The following is a 19,312-nucleotide window of genomic DNA, read 5'->3' as shown; positions in this document are numbered from 1 at the left end:
TAACCTAAGACACTGCCAGGCCTGCTCAAAGAACAAAGGACTGAGCAGAGCTAGCCGGCTGTGTACTGGCCCATACCCTGCCAGAGACAGGCAGGCAAGGGCAGCCAGAGCCGGAAGAGGGCAATCGTGGCCCCAGAGAGGCATCATTTACCAAATTGCAAGCAGGCTTCATTGCTAACCAAGAATTCTTGGGATTCTTGACGGCTGACATCTGCCAGAGAAGGTGCGCTAGTTGTACACCCAGAAAACTGAGTGGCAGGGATGGGGGAAGCAATAAGTCGCAGCAACTGTGCTTGCCAAACACCTGGTCACCTGAGCTGCTTGGACCTGGGAAGGGCACAAAATGCAGGCCCAAATGAATCTGCACCTTTGAGGAGCGCCCGAGTACCTGAACCTGAGTGGCTTAGACCTGGGAAATGCATGCAACCCAGGGCTGGCCTCAGCGAGTCCCCAGCAGAGCAACCTGGAGCCTAAGCAGTGTAGACAGGGAAAGCACACATGCCGTGAGCCAGAACAAGCCCAGTATGGCTGAGACACTGCGACCACATGTCAATGTTATTTGTTTGCAGCTTTCCTCCCTCCCCACAGCAGGACTGAAGAAGTGAGCCTAAAAAAGTGTCCACCACCACCCCCTTGTGTCAGGGCAGAAATGAGAACCTGAAGAGACCAGCAAACAAAAGAAGCTAAAACAAACAGAGGGAACCGCCTTGGAAGTGAAAGATGGAGAAGTCTTGAGGCTACTGTAAGAATAAAGCCGAAAACCAGAGGCAGGAGGCTTAAGTCCAAATCCTGAGAACACCAGAGAACTCCTGACTCCAGGGAACATTAATTGATAGGAGCTCATCAAATGCCTCCATACCTGCACTGAAACCAAGCACCACCCAAGGGCCAACAAGCACCAGAGCAAGACATACCACACAAATTCTCCAGCAACACAGGAACACAGCCCTGAGCTTAAATATACAGGCTGCCCAAAGCCACTACAAACCCATGGACATCTCATAACTCAGTACTGGACACTTCATTGCATTACAGAAAGAAGAAATACAGCTTCACTCACCAGAACAACAACACAAGCTTCCCTAACCAGGAAACCTCGACAAGCCACCTGTCTAACCCCACCCACAGCCAGGAAACTCCACAATACAGAGAACTCCACAAACTGCCAGAATACGGAAATGCCACCCCAAACACAGCAATATAAACAAGATGAAGAGGCAGAGATATACCCAGAAGGTAAAGGAACAGGACAAATGTCCACCAAACCAAACCAAAGAGGAAGAGATAGGGAATCTACCTGATAAAGAATTCCAAATAACAATAGTTAAAGTGAGCAAAAATCTTGAAATCAAAATGGAATCACAGATAAATAGCCTGGAGACAAGGGTTGAGAAGATGCAAGAAATGCTTAACAAGGACCTAGAAGAAATAAGAGTCCATATATAATGAATAACGCAATAAATGAGATAAAAAACACTCTAGAGGCAACAAATAGTAGAATAACGGAGGCAGAAGATAGGATTAGTGAAGTAGAAGATAGAAAGGTAGAAATAAATGAATCAGAGAGGAAAAAAGAAAAAAAGAATTAAAAGAAATGAGGACAATGTCAGAGAACTCCAGGACAACATTAAACACTGTAACATTCGAATCATAGGAGTCCCGGAAGAAGAAGACAAAAAGAAAAACCATGAGAAAATACTTGAGATAATAGTTGAAAACTACACTAAAATGGGGAGGGAAATAATCACCCAATCCAAGAAACCCAGAGAGTCCCAAACAGGATAAACCCAAGGCAAAACACCACAAGACACATATTAATCAAATTAACAAAGATCAAACACAAAGAACAAATATTAAAAGCAACAAGGGAAAAAGAACAAATAACACACAAGGGGATTCCCATAAGGATAACAGCTGATTTTTCAATAGAAACACTTCAGGCCAGGAGGGAATGGCAGAACATACTTAAAGTGATGAAAGAAAATAACCTACAGCCCAGATTACTGTACCCGGCAAGGATCTCATTCAAATATGAAGGAGAAATCAAAAGTTTTACAGACAAGCAAAAGCTGAGAGAATTCAGCACCACCAAACCAGCTCTCCAACAAATGTTAAAGGATCTTCTCTAGACAGGAAACAGAGAAGAGGTGTATAAACTTGAACCCAAAACAATAAAGTAAACGGCAATGGGACCATACTTACCAATAAATACCTTAAATGTAAATTGATTGAATGCCACAACCAAAAGACAAAGACTGGCTGAATGGATACAAAAACAAAACCCGCATATATGCTGTCTACAAGAGACCCACTTCAAAACAGGGGACACATACAGACTGAAAGTGAAGGGATGGAAAAAGATATTCCGTGCAAATAGAGACCAAAAGAAAGCAGGAGTACCAATACTCATATAAGATAAAGTAGACTTTAAAACAAAGGCTGTGAAAAGAGACAAAGAAGGACACTACATAATGATCAAAAGATCAATCCATGAAGAAGATATAACAATTATAAATATATATGCACCCAACATAGGAGCACCGCAGTATGTAAGACAAATGCTAATAAGTATGAAAGGGGAAATTAACAATAACACAGTAATAGTGGGAGACTTTCATACCTCACTCACACCTATGGATAGATCAAGTAAACAGAAAATTAACAAGGAAACACAACTTTAAATGATACAATAGACTAGGTAGACCTAAATGATATCTATAGGACATTTCACCCCAATACAATGAATTTCACCTTTTTCTCAAGTGCACATGGAACCTTCTCCAAGATAGATCACATGCTCGGCCATAAATGTAGCCTTGGTAAATTCAAAAAAATTGAAATAATTCCAAGCATATTTTATGACCACAATGCAGTAAGATTAGATCTCAATTACAGGAGAAAAACTATTAAAAATTCCAACATATGGAGGCTGAACAACACGCTGCTGAATAACCAATAAATCACGGAAGAAATCAAAATATGCGTAGAAATGAATGAAAATGAAAACACAACAAGCCAAAACCTGTGGGACACTGTAAAAGCAGTGCTAAGGGGAAAGTTCATAGAAATACAGGCTTACCTCAAGAAACAATAAAAAGTCAAATAAATAACCTAACTCTACACCTGAAGCAACCAGAAAAGGAAGAAATGAAAAAGACCAAGGGTTAGTAAAAGGAAAGAAATCTTAAAAATTAGGGAAGAAATAAACACAAAAGAAACAAAAGAGACCATAGCAAAACCCAACAAAGCCAAAAGCTGGCTCTTTGAAAGGATAAATAAAATTGACAAACCAGTAGACAGACTCATCAAGAAACAAAGGGAGAAAAATCAAATTAATAAAATTAGAAATGAAAGTGGAGAGATCACAACAGACAACACAGAAATACAAAGGATCAAGAGAGACTACTATCAGCAACTATATGCCAATAAAATGGACATTTTGGAAGAAATGGACCAATTCTTAGAAAAGTAAAATTTTCCAAAACTGAACCAGGAAGAAATAGAAAATCTTAACAGACCCATCACAGGCACGGAAATTGAAACTGTAATCAGAAATCTTCCAGCAAACAAAAGCCCAGATCTAGACGGCTTCATAGCTGAATTCTACCAAAAATTCAGAGAAGAGCTAACACCTATCCTACTCAAACTCTTCCAGAAAATTGCAGAGGAAGGTAAACTTGCAAACTCATTCTATGAGGCCACCATCACCCTAATACCAAAACCTGACAAAGATGCCACATAAAAGAAAACTACAGGCCAATATCACTGATGAACAAAGATTCAAAAATCCTTAACAAAATTCTAGCAATCAGAATCCAACAACACATTAAAAAGATCATACATCATGACCAAGTGGGCTTTATCCCAGGGATGCAGGGATTCTTCAATATCCACAAATCAATCAATGTAATACACCACATTAACAAATTGAAAAATAAAAGCCAAATGATTATCTCAACAGATGCAGAGAAAGCCTTTGACAAAATTCAACATCTATTTATGATTTAAAAAAAAAAAAAAAAAAAAAAAAAAACCTTCCAGAAGGCAGGAATAGAAGGAACATACCTCAACATAATAAAAGCTATATATGACAAACCCACAGCAAACTTTATCCTCAATGGTGAAAAATTGAAAGCATTTCACCTAAAGTCAGGAACAAGACAAGGGTGCCCACTCTCATCACTACTATTCAACATAGTTTTGGAAGTTTTGGCCACAGCAATCAGAGCAGAAAAAGAAATAAAAGGAATCCAAATTGGAAAAGAAGAAGTAAAACTCTCACTGTTTGCAGATGACATGATCCTCTACATAGAAAACCCTAAAGACTCTACCAGAAAATTACTAGAGCTAATCAATGAATATAGTAAAGTTGCAGGACATAAAATCAACACACAGAAATCCCTTGCATTCCTATACACTAATAAGGAGAAAATAGAAAGAGAAATTAAGGAAACAATCCCATTCACCATTGCAACGAAAATAATAAAATACCTAGGAATATATCTACCTAAAGAAACAAAATACTTATATATTGAAAACTATAAAACACTGGTAAAAGTAATCAAAGAGGACACTAATAGATGGAGAAATATACCATGTTTGTGGATAGGAAGAAACAATATAGTCAAAATGAGTATAATACCCAAAGTAATCTATAGATTCAATGTAATCCCTATCAAGCTACCAATAGTATTTTTCACAGAGCTAAAACAAAAAATTTCATTATTTGTAGGGAAATACAAAAAACCTTGACTAGCCAAAGCAATCTTGAGAAAGAAGAATGGAACTGGAGGAAACAACTTGCCTGACTTCAGGCTATACTGCAAAGCCACAGTCATCAAGATAGTATTGTACTGGTGCAAAGACCGAAATATCGATCAATGGAACAAAATAGAAAGCCCATAGACAAATCCATGCATGTATGGACACCTTATCTTTGACAAAGGAGGCAAGAATGTACAATGGAGAAAAGACAATTTCTTTAACAAGTGGTGCTGGGAAAACTGGTTAACCACTTGTATAAGAATGAACCTAGAACACTTTTTAACACTATACACCAAAATAAACTCAAAATGGATTAAAGATCTAAACCTAAGACCAGAAACTATAAAACTCCTAGAGGAGAACATAGGCAAAACACTCTCCTACATAAATCACAGCAAGATCCTCTATGACCCACCTCCAAGAATATTGGAAATAAAAGCAAAAATAAACAAATGGGACCTTATTAAAATTAAAAGCTTCTGCACAACAAAGGAAACTATAAGCAAAGTGAAAAGACAGCCTTCAGAATGGGAGAAAATAATAGCTAATGAAGCAACTGACAAAGAATTAATCTAAAAAATATACAAGCAACTCTTGCAGCTCAATTCCAGAAAATTAAACAACCCAATCAAAAAATGGGCCAAAGAACTAAAGAGATATTTGTCCAAAGAAGACATACCAGATGGCTAACAAACACATGAAAAAATGCTCAACATCATTCATGATCAGAGAAATGCAAATCAAAACCACAATGAGGTACCATTTCACGCCAGTCAGAATGACTGCGATCCAAAAGTCTACAAGCAATAAATGCTGGAGAGGGTGTAGAGAAAAAGGAACCCTCTTATACTGTTGGTGGGAATGCAAACTAGTACAGCCACTATGGAGAACAGTGTGGAGATTCCTTAAAAAAAATGGAAATAGAACTGCCATACGACCTAGCAATCCCACTGCTGGGCATTCACACTGAGGAAACTAAATTGAAAAAGACACCTGTACCCCAGTGTCCATCGCAACACTGTTTATAACAGCCAGGACATGGAAACAACCTAGATGTCCATCAGTAGATGAATGAATAAGAAAGCTGTGGTACATATACACAATGGAGTATTACTCAGCCATTAAAAAGAATACATTTGATTCAGTTCTAAGGAGCTGGATGAAACTGGAGCCTATTATACAGAGTGAAGTAAGCTAGAAAGAAAAACACCAATACAGTATACTAATGCATATATATGGAATGCAGAAAGATGGTAACGATAACCCTGTATGTGAGACAGCAAAAGAGACACAGATGTATAGAACAGTCTTTTGGACTCTGGGAGAGGGCGAGGGTGGGATGATTTGGGAGAATGGCATTGAAACATGTATATTATCATATGTTAAATGAATCGCCAGTCCAGTTTCGATGCATGATACAGCATGCTCTGGGTTGGTGCACTGGGATGACCCAGGATGGAGAGGGAGGTGGGAGGGGGGGTTCAGGATGGGGAACACATGTACACCTGTGGTGGATTCATGTCAGTGTATAGCAAAACCAATACAATATTGTAAAGTAATTAGCCACCAATTAAAATAAATAAATTTATATTAAACAAAAAAGAATGAAGGAATGTCATTTGTTGTGACATGGATGGGCCTATAAATTGTCATACTGAATGAAGTAAGACAGACAAAGACAAATATCGTATGTCATGGTTTACATCTAGAATCTAAAATAAGTGTAAAAATCAACCTTTTTACAAAACAGAAATAGAGCCACAAATGTAGTAAACAAACTTATGGTTACCAAGGGGGAAAAGAGCACACAGATAAACGGGAGACTGTGAGTGACACATATGTACAATATATAAAACAGATAAATACTAAGAAAATCCTCTGGTGGCTTCCCAGGTGGCTCAGATGGTAAAGAAATTGCCTGCAATGCAGGAGACCCAGATTTGATCCCTGGGTCTGGAAAATATCCTGGAGAAGGAAATGGCTACTCAATCCAGTATTCTTGCCTGGAGAAATCCATGGACAGAGGAGCCTGTTGGGCCACAGTCCATATGATCACAAAGAATCAGACACGACTGAGCAACTAACATTTTGACTCACTTGCTTTCTGGAAGGAAAGTTATGGCCAACCTAGACAGCATATTAAATAGCAGAGACGTTATTTTGCCAACAAAGGTCCATTTAGTCAAAGTTATGGTTTTTCTAGTAGTCATGTATGGATATAAGTTGGACTATAAAGAAAGCTGAGCACAGAATAATTGAAGACTCTTGAGAGTCTCTTGGACTGCAAGGAGATCCAACCAGTCCATCTAAAGGAGATCAGTTCTGAGTGTTCATTGGAGGGACTTATGTTGCAGCTGAAACTTCAATACTTTGGCCATCTGATGCAGAGAGCTGACTTATTTGAAAAGACCCTGATGCTGGGAAAGATTGAGGACAGGAGGAAAAGGAGACAACAGAGACTAAGATGGTTGGATGGCATCACTGACACAATGGACATAGGTTTGGGTGGACTCCGGGAGTTGGTGATGGACAGGGAGGCCTGGCATGCTGCAATTCATGGGGTCGCAAAGAGTTGGACACGACTGAGCGACTGAACTGGAACTGGAACAATCTACTGTATTGCACAGAGAACTCTACTAAATTCTTTATAATGACCTACATGGGAACAGAATATAAAAAAGAGTGGCTATATGTGTATGTACCACTGATTCACTTCACCGTACAGTAGAAACTAAAACAACATTTTTAAATCAAATATACTGCAATAAACATTAATTTAAAAAATAAAATTAGAAACACTGAACTTACATTAAATATATACTATTTAAATCACAGTGTTGGTAAAACTTCACTTGAGTTTATTTAGACATATAATTTCTTTTTATAATTTCAGAGGGAAGCTTTCTTAAAAATGTTCAGGGGCAAGAGGCTCCCATAGAGAATAAACCCAAAGAGAAACATGACAAGATGCATATTAATCAAGCTAACAAATATTAAACACAAAGAACAAATATTAAAAGCAGCAAGGGAAAAGCAACAAATAACATGTAAGGGGATCCCGATAAGGCTAACAGCTGACCTTTCAACAGAAATTCTGTAGGCCAGAAGGGAGTGACAGGATATACTTAAACTGATGAAAAAAAAAAAAAAAAAAAACATACATCAAGATTACTCTGTACAGCAAGGATCCCATTCACATTTGATGGAAAAATCAAAAGTTTTAACAGATATGCAAAAGTTGAGAATTCAGCACCAACAATCTAGCCTTACAACAAATGCTAAAGGAACTTCTCTAGACAGGAAACAAAAGAGAAAGAAAAGACCTATGAAAACAAACCCAAAACAAAATAAATGGTAACAGCATCATACATATCAATAACTACCTTAAACATAAATGGATTAAATGATTCAACCAAAAGACACAAACTGGCTAAATGGATACAAAAACAAGAAACAGTACATATGCTGTCTACAACAGACCCACTTCAAACCAAAAGACATATATAGACTGAAATTTAGGGGATGGAAAAAGATATTCCATGCAAATGAAAATCAAAAAAGTGTGAGTAGCAATACTCATATCAGATAAAATAGACTTTAATGTAAAGACCATTACAAGAGGAAAGGAAGGAGACTATGTAATGATCAAGGGATCAATCCAAGAAGAAGATATAACAGTTTTAAATATATATGCACCCAACATAAAAGCACCTCAATACATAAGGCAAATGCTAACAACTATTAAAGAGGAAATCGACTGTGACATAATAATAGTTGGAAACTTTAAAACCCCACTCACACCAATGGACAGATCATCCAGATAGAAAATTAATAAGGAAACACAAGCTTTAAATGACACATTGGAATCAGTTGGACCTAATTGATATCAACAGGGCATTTCATTCAAAAAAAAATATATATAAATTTCACTTTTTTTCTCAAGTGCACATGGAACATTCTCTAGGATAGATCACTTTTGGGTCACAAATGATGCCTTGGTAAATTTTAAAAAACCTGAAATCATCTCAAGCATCTATTCTGACCTCAACATTATAAAATTAGATATCAACTACAGAAAAAACAAACAAACAAACAAACGTAAAACCACAAGCACAGAGACACTAAGCCATATGCTTCTGAATAACCAAGCAGTCACTGAATAAATCAAAGAGGAAATTAAAAAATACCTAGAAACAAATGACAATGAAAACCTGATTACCCAAAACCTAAGGGGTGCAGTAAAAGCAGGGCTAAGAGGCAAATTTATCACAACACAAGCTTATTTCAAGAAACAAGAGAAACACCAAATAAACAATCTAACCTTAAATCTAAAGCAACTAGAAAATGAAGCACAAAAAAACCCACAAAAAAAGCACAGAAAAATGAAGCACACAAAAAAAAATGTTAGTAGAAGGAAAGAAATCATACAGATCACAGCAGAAATAAATGAAAAACAATAACAAACACAAAAGAAAAAATAAATAAAACTAAAAGCTGATTCTTTAAGAAGATAAACAAAATTGACATACCATTAACCAGACCCATTAAGGAAAAAGGGAGAAGACTCAAATCAGTAAAATTAGAAATGAAAAAGGAGAAGTTACAACAGACAACATAGAAATACTAAAATCATAAAAAAAAAAAAAAAACTTCTACCAGCAACTACATGCCAATAATATGGACAACCTAGAGGAAATGGACAAATTTTTAGAAAAGTACAACCTTTCAAAACTGGACCAGGAAGAAGTAGAAAATACAACCAGGCCAATCACAAGAATACAAATTGAAACTTTAATCAAAAATCTTCCAAACAAAAGCCCAGGGCCAGATGGCTTCACAGGTGAATTTTACCAAATGTTTAGAGAACAGCTAATACCTATCCTGCTCCTAGTCTTCCAGAAAATGGCAAAGGAAAGAAAACTCCTACACTCATTATACTTGGCCACTATCACCCTGATATCAAAACCAGACAAAGGTGCCACAAAAGAGAGAAAATTACAGACCAGTATCACTAATGAACAAGGATGCAAAAAACCTCAACAAAATTCTAGCAAATAGAACCCAAGAACACATTTAAAGGATCATACATCATGATCAAGTGGACTTTTCCACAGGGAAGCAAGAATTCTTCAATATATACAAATGAAACATGGTGGTACACCATATTAACAAATTGAAAGATAAAACCCATATGATAATTTCAATATATGCAGAGATAGCTTTTGACAAAATTCAACACCCATTTATGATTTAAAAAAAAAAAAAAAAAAACTCTCCATAAAGTAGGCATAGAAGGAAACTGCTTCTGCTGCTGCTAGGTCGCTTCAGTCGTGTCCGACTCTGTGTGACCCCAGAGATGGCAGCCCACCAGGTCCCCCGTCCCTGGGATTTTCCAGGCAAGAACACTGGAGTGGGCTGCCATTTCCTTCTCCAATACATGAAAGTGAAAAGTGAAAGTGAAGTTGCTCAGTCGTGTCCGACTCTTAGCGACCCCATGTACTGTAGCCTACCAGGCTCCTGTGTCCATGGGATTTTCCAGGTAAGAGTACTGGAGTGGGTTGCCATTGCCTTCTCCGAGAAGGAACCTACCTCAACATAATAAAGGCAATATATGATAAACCCACAGCAAACATCATTCTCAACAGTGAAAAACTGAAATTATTTTCCCTAATATCAGCAACAAGACAAGGGTGCCCACTCTCATCACTATTATTCAATGTAATTTTGGAAGTCCTAGCCACAGCAATCAGAGAAGAAAAAGAAATAAAAGTAATCCATATTGGAAAAGAAGAAGTACAACTCTAAGTTTGCAGATGCATGCGTGTATGCTCAGTTGCTCAGTCCTCTTAGACTCTTTGTGATCTCATGCATGATAGCCTGCCAGGCTTCTCTGTCCATGGAATTTTTCAGGCAGCAATACTGAAGTGGATTCCAATTTCCTACTATGGGAGATCTTCCTGACTCAAGGATCAAACCCATGTCTCCTGCATTTCCTACACTGGCATGTGAATTCTTTACCACTGAGGCACCTGGGAAGCCCTGTTTGCAGATGATATGATACTAGAGAAAAAAACCTTAAAGATGGCACCACAAAATCACTAGAGCTAATCAATGAATGTAGTAAAGTGGCAGGATATAAAATTAATACGCAGAATTCCCTTGCATTCCTAGACAGTAACAATGAAAAATCAGAAAGAGAAATTAAACAAACAATCCCATTCACCATTGTAACAAAAATTAAAATACTAGGAATAAATCTACCTGAAGGGACAAAAGACCTGTATGCAGACAACTATAAGACACTGATGGAAGAAATTAAATATGACACAAACAGATGGAGAAATATACTATGTTCTTGGATTGGAAGAATCAATATTGTGAAAATGACTATACTATCCAAAGAAATCTACAGATTCAATGCAATCCCTGTTGCTGCTGCTGCTAAGCCGCTTCAGTCGTGTCCGACTCTGTGCAACCCTATAGACGGCAGCTCACCAGGCTTCCCGTCCCTGGGATTCTCCGGGCAAGAACACTGGAGTGGGTCACCATCTCCTTCTCCAATGCATGAAAGTTAAAAGTGAAAGTGAAGTCGCTCAGTCGTGTCCGACTCTTAGCGGCCCCATGGACTGCAGCCTACCAGGCTCCTCTGTCCATGGGATTTTCTAGGCAAAAGTACTGGAGTGGGGTGCCATTGCAAACTACAAATGGTATTTTTAACAGAACTATAACAACAAATTTCACAATTTGTATGGAAACACAAAAGACCATGGATAGCCAAAGCAACTTTGAGAAAGAAAAATGGGGCTGGAGGAATCAACCTTCCTGACTTAGACTATATTACAGTGCTACAGTCATCAAGACAGTATGGTACTGGCAAAAAAAAAAACCAGAAATATAGATCAATGGAATGAGATAGAAAGCCCAGAGATAAGCCCACAATAGTGGGCACCTTATCTTTGACTAAAGAGCTGAGAATATACAATGGAGAAAAGACCTCCTTTCCAATAAGTGTTGCTGGGAAAACTAGACAGCTACACATAAAAGAATGAAACTAGAACACTTCCTAACACAATACACAAAAATAAACTCAAAATGGGTTAAAGACTTAAATGTAAGGTCAGAAACTATAAAGCTCTTAGAGAAAGTCACAGGCAGTACATTCTGACATAAATCAAAGCAAGATCCTCTTTGACTTACCTCCTAAAGTAATGGAAATAAAAACAAAAATAAACAAATGAAATTTAAAAGCTTTTTTCACAGAAAAGGAAACAATAAAAAAGATTAAAAGATAAACCTCAGAATGGGAGAAAATAATTGCAAACAATAAAACTGACAAAGGATTATTCTCAAAAATATATAAGCAGCTCATACAGCTCAATATCAAGAAAAACAAATAGCCCAATAAAAAAAAATTAGTAAAGACCTAAACAGACATTTCCCAAAAAAAGACATACAGATGACAAATAGACACATGAAAAGATGCTCAACACCTCTAATTATTAGAGAAATGCAAATCAAAACTGCAATGAGATTATGTCACACCAGTCAGAAGGCCATCATCAAACAAAATCTACAGACAATAAATGCTGGAGAGGATGTGGAGAAAAGGGAACACTCTTGCACTGTGGGTGGGAACATAAATTGATACAGCCACTATGGAGAACAGTATGGAGATTCCCTAAAAAGCTAGGATTAAAACTACCATATGACCAAGCAATCCCAAGAGTGGGCATATAGCCTGTTGTTGTTCAGTCACTAAGTCATGTCCAACTCTTTGTGAACCCATGAACTGAAGCATGCCAAGCTCCTCTGTCCTTCACTATCTCCCTGTGTTTACTCAGTCTCATGTCCATTGAGTCAGTGATGTCATCCAACCATCTTATCCTCTGTCCCCACCTTCTCCTGTTACCAGCATCAGGGTCTTTTCCAATGAGTCAGCCCTTTGCATCAGGTAGCCAAAGTACTGGAGCTTCAGCCTCAGCATCAGCCCTTCCAATGAATATTCAGGGTTGGTTTCCTTTAGGACTGACAGATTTGATTTCCTTGCTGTCCAGGGGAGTCTCAAGAGTCTTCTCCAGCACCACAGTTTGAAAGCATTAATTCTTCAGCCCTCAGCTGTCTTTATGGTACAACTCTCACATTCATACGTGACTACTGGAAAAAAACATAGCTTTGATTATACAGATCTTTTTTGGCAAGGTGATGTCTCTGCTTTTTAATACACTGTCTAGGTTTGTCATAGCTTTTCCGAGGAACAAGCATCATCTTTTATTTTTGTGGCTGCAGTCACTATCCACAGGGATTTTGAATTCCAAGAAAATAAAATCTGTTACTGTTTCTACTTTTTCGCCATTTATTTGCCATGAAGTGATGGGACTGGATGGGCTTTCCATGTGGTAGTAGTGGTAAAGAACCTGCCTGCCAATGCATGAGATGTGAGACGTGGGTTCGATCCATGGATTGGGAAGATCCCCTGGAGGAGGGCATGGCAATCCACTCCAGTATTCTTGTCTGGAGAATCCCATGGAAAGAGGAGCCTGGTAGGCTAAAGTCCAAAGAGTTGTACAGAGTCAGCCACAACTGAAGCAACTTAGCACACACACACACAATGGGACCAGATGCCAAAGACCAGCAGTGGGACAACCAGTGCACTGGGCATCTTGTACAGTTACGTGGAGGAGCTGAAAGGCATGTTCCTGATAGTCAGGCCTGAAAAACTGGATGTCTACTGGAGAAGAATGGCAAACCACTTCAGTATTCTTGCCTTGAGAACTCCATGAATATGATGAAAAGGGCATATATGCTGAAAAAATCATAATTGAAAAAGGCCCATGTACCCCAATGTTCATAGCAGCACTATTTACATAGCTAGGACATGAAAGCAACTCATATGTTCATCGATCTATGAATGCATAAAGAATTTGTGGTATATATATTCAATGCAATATTACTCAGCCATAAAAAATAACATATTTGAGTCAGTTCTAGTGAGGTGGATGAACCTAGAGCTTGTCATACAGAGTGAAATAAGTCAGAAAGAGAAAACCCAAATATGGTATATTAATGCATATATAAGGAATCTAGAATAATGACATTGATTAACCTATTTGCAGAGAAGGAATGGAGACACATATGTAGAGAATAAACCTGTGGACACAGTGGGGAAGGAAAGAGTAGTATGGATAGAGAAAGTAGCATAGACGTATATACACTACCATGTGTAAAACAGATAGTTGGTGAGAATTTGCTGTTTAACACAGGGAGCCCAGCTATGCACTCGGTGGTGATCTAGAGGGGTGGGATGAGGGAGAGGATGGAGGCTAAAGAGGAAGGTGATATAAATATAATTTGGCTTATTTGTGTTGTTGTATAGCAGAAACCATCACAACATTGTAAAGCAGTTTTCCTCCAATTAAAAATAAATTAAAAAAATAAAATCCCATTAAAACACAATAAATGAGGTCTAAAAATTCAATCAGATAAAATTAAAATTATACTATTGGGAATTTTGATGACAAGCAATATTTTTTAGTCATTTTTTATTGTCACAAAAGATAAAAATTTTTAAAAATGAATTGCTATACTGCAGACAAGTAAATAAACTCTGAATTGAAAAAGTCCTCAAGGATACATTCACTTCCTAACAGAATCTCTCTCCATCATGAAGGAGAAACTTTAACTTATTTATGTTCTCTTGAGAATGTTGTACTGGCGTACAGGAGCTGGGAGCTAGTGTCAATCATCATATACTGCTTTCTGTTTTCCTAGCATTTCAGTGTAAGCATCAAATTAATTTTATATCCAAACCATGGGCATCAGTATAAAATTATCACCAATTTATTTTCTTAGAACAATCCTTTAAAGTGGAATCAACTCTTGGTTTTCCTTTCTTTTTTTCTGAGGAAATATAATGATAATGTGTGTGTGCATGCTCAGTCACTTCAGACGTGTCCAACTCTTTGTGACTCTATGGACTGTAGCCTGCCAGGCTTCTCTGTTCATGGCATTCCTCAGGCAAGAATAGTGGAATGGGTTGCCATGCCCTCCTCCACAGGATCTTCTAGACCCAGGGATTCAACTCAAGTCTCCTGTGTTTCCTGTATTGGAGGCAGATTCTTTACCTCTTGAGCCACCTGGGAAGCCCTATAATAATATACAGTAGGAAACCCCTCAAACATGGCTGAAGAAGTGTACTGATAAAGCGAATGCTGCAAAAATCAGTAAAAGAAAGTAAAGAATTTCTTCTGCTGCTAATATTGGATTTGTAATTTGAGCACAATGATATTTTCTCTCAAATAAAAGTACTTAAATACCCTCAAAAAATGTTTGGGGACAAATTCTTTGTTTTCACTTCACATGTTTTCACACTCAATAGAAAGTGACTAATACGATGAAAAATATCTATGAGATGATAACAGTTTCTTTATCATAATAAGCATACCTTAATAAAATGGCTTAGGAAATGGAGAATTATAATGATTTAGTGTGCTAAATATGACTAACAAGGTAAATGCCAACTATTAAAATTTATGAAGCTTTAATAACTTTGAGAGAAGCATGATACATTGAATATTTATATGGTTAGGCTTTCCTTTACACAGCAACTAATAATTGGAAAAAGTTTATGAATAATCTTTATTTACTCATTCTAGATTCATGGTAACTAAATTCAACATGCTGTTTCCTAGGCTAGAATAACCATTTTTATTAATAATTCTTTAATTTTCCTTCTTTTAATATATCATGATAAAACTGATAACTAAAGACAGATGATTTGCCTAATTTTCCAAAGTGAATTGAAAATCTAGGATTAAGATGCCTTTTCTCTGAATTTCTGATGAAATAATCTCAGGCCCAAATCTGTTAAAGCAACTGCCATTTCATAAGTGTCATCATGTTATTAATTAAAGTTGAAAACAAGCTGGTTTCAAAAGCCAGACATATTTAAGCTTACCCTGAGGACGGTTAGCTTTTTTGCGAGCACCAAGCCGTTGTGCTTCATCTTCTGAGTCAAGATCGTGTCTTTCATTGTCAGATACAATCTTGTGCTCTTTTTCACCATCAGACTTTATGAAGTATTTCTCCTTTTCTTCATGCATTTGAAGTCTTTCATGTTCAGAGTGCAATAGAGACTGTTCCATCTCCATTATGTGTATATGTCTTCCATTTTCAAATTCATTTTGATATCTTTCATTTTCAAAATCTGTTCTATGTTTTTCAGAATCAGAGTCTATTTGATGTTTTTCAAACTTATCCCAGTGCTTTTGAAGGTCATTTTGACATCTTCCAGAACTACCCTGAAGTCTTGAAGATCTGTGTTGGTATTTTATAGAGCTGTCCCAGCATCTACCACGGTCAAAGTTCAACTGTTGTCTTTCAGAGCCAGGCAGGTATCTTTCATATTCATACCTGAGGCCCATCCAGAATCTTTCCAATTCGGAGGCTCTTTGGCAATCTTCAGCCTTCATTATGGGATTCACTGAATCAGAGCTCATATCCAGGCTTTCAGAATCCAAGTCAATTGTGTGTCTTACAGACCAAGAATCTACGTAGTACCTCTCAGTTTCAGTGCTCAACTGGAATGTGTTAGCATTCATGAGGCATTTCACAGAGGCTGAGGTTAGCTCATATCTTGTTGAGTCTGAGTCCATCCTACACGGTTCAAAGTCAGAGTCCATTATATGTCTCTCAGATTTAATCTTCTCCTGGTGTTTTCCTTCCTCCATCAGATATATCCCAGATGCAGAGCCTGAGTCTACTGCATCCTTTTCAATGTATGAGTCCACCACATATCTCTCAGACGCAGAGATTAGCCAGTGTTGTTCAGTCTCCATTAATCTTTTTTCAGACTCCCTGAAGCCTTTTATAGAATCTGAGGCCATCTGGCATTTTTCTGCCTTCAGGTGTTTCACAGATGCAGAAGCTATGGGGTATTTTTTTGAGTCTGAGTCTATTCTGGGTCTTTCATTGTAAGAAGCCATCACATATTTTGCAGAATCAGAGTCTGCCAAGCTTTTTTCTGAATCTGGATCCATACAGCGTTTCAGAGGGCCAAATTCCAGCTGGCATTGTTCAACTCCAATTAGGTGTTGCTCTAGGTTTGATGCTATGTGGAATTTTTCTGCTTCTAGCAGGTGTTTCTGAGAGTCTGGGTCCATGGGACAATTTTCTGAATCTGAGTCCATTCCCCATGTTACTGAGTCAGAGTCTTTTGAGTGCTGTTCTAAGTCAGAGTCCATACCAATGCCTCTGTCAGAGTCAGAATTAATCACACAGCTTTCAGAGCCAGAAGTCAGCAGAGGGGCATCACTTTCAATTATCGTTAGGTCTTGGAGATTTTTATAGTCAAAATAACTGGTTGAATTGTCAGAAACTTTTGTATCAGAAACTTCTGTTTCAGATGTGCTTCCTTCATCATGTGGCATGACAAGTGCTCCTTCATTACTTAAAGAAAAGATAAATATGAATACTTAAAAAATATTCATCAAATATGTTGGAAAATACATTATTTCTCTGTTGAAAAGTCTTCTGTAGGAGAATATTATAAAGTACATATTCTTATCAGGTTTTAGAAAGCATGTGACATCATTATGCTTCTTGTGAACAAATCAGAAGAAAATCAGTGTAGGTAGATTTTACATTCACTTGCATTTACGTTCATATTAACTGTTTTCCAGTGTACCTGAAAGTACTCACCTGAATATGATACTTCCTTACAATATACTATTCTCTTGTCCTTATCCAGTCAGTGCATCATTATTTTGAAAACTGAATATTATGCTAAAATATGGTAGAAAAATTACTAATTTTATATTCTACTCCAAGTTAAGATTGCATGTATATAGACTTGATTATCAGTGAAACTTACCTTTGGGTGCAGAGCCTTTCTAGAGAAAAATATCCAAATCTATTAGGTACTGTTTCATTTGGAAGGGGCACATCTTGAAGGGGAAATATATGTTCAATGGGTGAATTAGTTGCAGTTATTGGCTGCAAATCAAAATAAATCATAAACAAAGTTACAATTTCTTAGTTACATTTAATGTGAAACATAGCACATTTAGGTATTTTGATTGTGGGAACAGTGTCACTTCATTATCTGCACTTATGTTTAAGGGAAAGGTATAATGAAAACATTTTTCAAAATAAAACTTCAGAAATAGCATTTAAGTATAAAAGGAAATATGATAGCTACATTGTGAGATATCTTCTTAGCCTCTACTTTTCCATAAACTAATGTCCATCCCCAAATGCCTCATTGGCGCTATGTTGCCTTGGAGTAATTGGCATTTAACACAAATTGGGGCAATAAGATTTTTTTTCCTGCAGAGTTATAGTTAGAATTCAGAATAGTTCTTTTTTTTAATTTTTTTTCCCCCTGCTGGTTGCTTGAAATAAGGAAAGGCAATCATGGGCAGTATGAAGAAGTAATGTCTGGCATATCCCTAGAGAAGTAAAAAAAAAAATAAAAAAGTGTAGAGAGTGTAAATAATAAAATATCAATACATTAAGGAAGTAGAAACAAAGGATCATATGCCTCTAGAGAAACAGATGGATATATTTTCTACCTGAGCTCCTAATTCCAGTTCCTACTAAGTATTAATTTTACTTTCTGCCCTTGAGCTCTCTAAGGTAATCAAGATCCTTGACTTAATGTTTTTTACCATTTTTCCTTTTTTAAAAAATAATTGATTTATTTTAATTGGAGGCTAATTACTTTACAATATTTTGGTGGTTTTGGCCATACATTGACATGAATCAGTCATATTCTGATTGATTATGATGGAGGTGTACATGTGTCCTCCATCCCAAATTCCCCACCCATCTCCCTCCCCATCCCATCCCTCTGGGTTGTCCCAGAACATCAGCTTTGAGTGCCCTGTTTCATGCATCAAACTTTGACTGGTGATCTATTTCACATGTGGTATTATACATGTTTCAATGATATTGTCTCAAATCATCCCACCCTCACCTTCTCCCACAGAGTCCAAAAGTCTGTTCTTTGTCTCTGTGTCTCTTTTGCTGTCTCGCATATAGGGTCATCATTATCATCTTTCTAAATTCCATATATATGCATGAATATACTATATTGGTGTTATTCTTTCTGACTTATTTCACTCTGTATAATAGGCTCCAGTTTTATCCACCTCATTAGAACTGATTCAAATGCATTCTTTTCAGTAGCTGAGTAATATTCCATTGTGTATATGTACCACAGCTTTCTTATCCATTCATCTGCCAATGGACATCTAGGTTGCTTTCATGTCCTGGCTATTGTAAACAATATGTCGATGAACATTGGGGGACACGTGTCTCTTTCAAATCTGGTTTCTGTATGCCCAGCAGTGGGATTGCTGGGTCGTATGGCAGTTCTATTTCCAGTTTTTTAAGGAATCGCCACACTGTTCTCCATAGTGGCTGTACTAGTTTGCATTCTCCCCAACAGTGCCCTCTCCAGCATTTATTGTTTGTGGATTTTTTGATAGCAGCCATTCTGACCGGTGTGAGATGGTACCTCATTGTGGTTTTGATTTGCATTTCTCTGATA

At 37.4% G+C, this 19,312-nt stretch overlaps 1 protein-coding gene across 10 annotated transcripts in view; it reads right to left on the bottom strand.

The window, feature by feature from the left end:
* Positions 1 to 19,312, bottom strand: part of LOC102398822 — a 472,058-nt gene that overhangs the window by 59,006 nt on the left and 393,740 nt on the right. For all 10 annotated transcript variants that reach the window (XM_044936730.2, XM_025276189.3, XM_025276191.3 and 7 more), the window contains 2 exons: positions 17,633 to 17,754; positions 15,719 to 17,208 (listed from right to left, as the gene is read on the bottom strand). In XM_044936730.2, the coding sequence (XP_044792665.1) occupies positions 15,719 to 17,208; positions 17,633 to 17,754 (1,612 nt within the window). The remainder of the gene's footprint in view (positions 1 to 15,718; positions 17,209 to 17,632; positions 17,755 to 19,312) is intronic.

This window comes from Bubalus bubalis, chromosome X (assembly GCF_019923935.1).
Source record: "Bubalus bubalis isolate 160015118507 breed Murrah chromosome X, NDDB_SH_1, whole genome shotgun sequence".
Taxonomy (NCBI): Eukaryota; Metazoa; Chordata; class Mammalia; order Artiodactyla; family Bovidae; genus Bubalus; species Bubalus bubalis.
The sequence above is the reverse complement of the archived record's forward strand: the minus strand, read 5'-3'. Positions and strand labels throughout refer to the sequence as shown.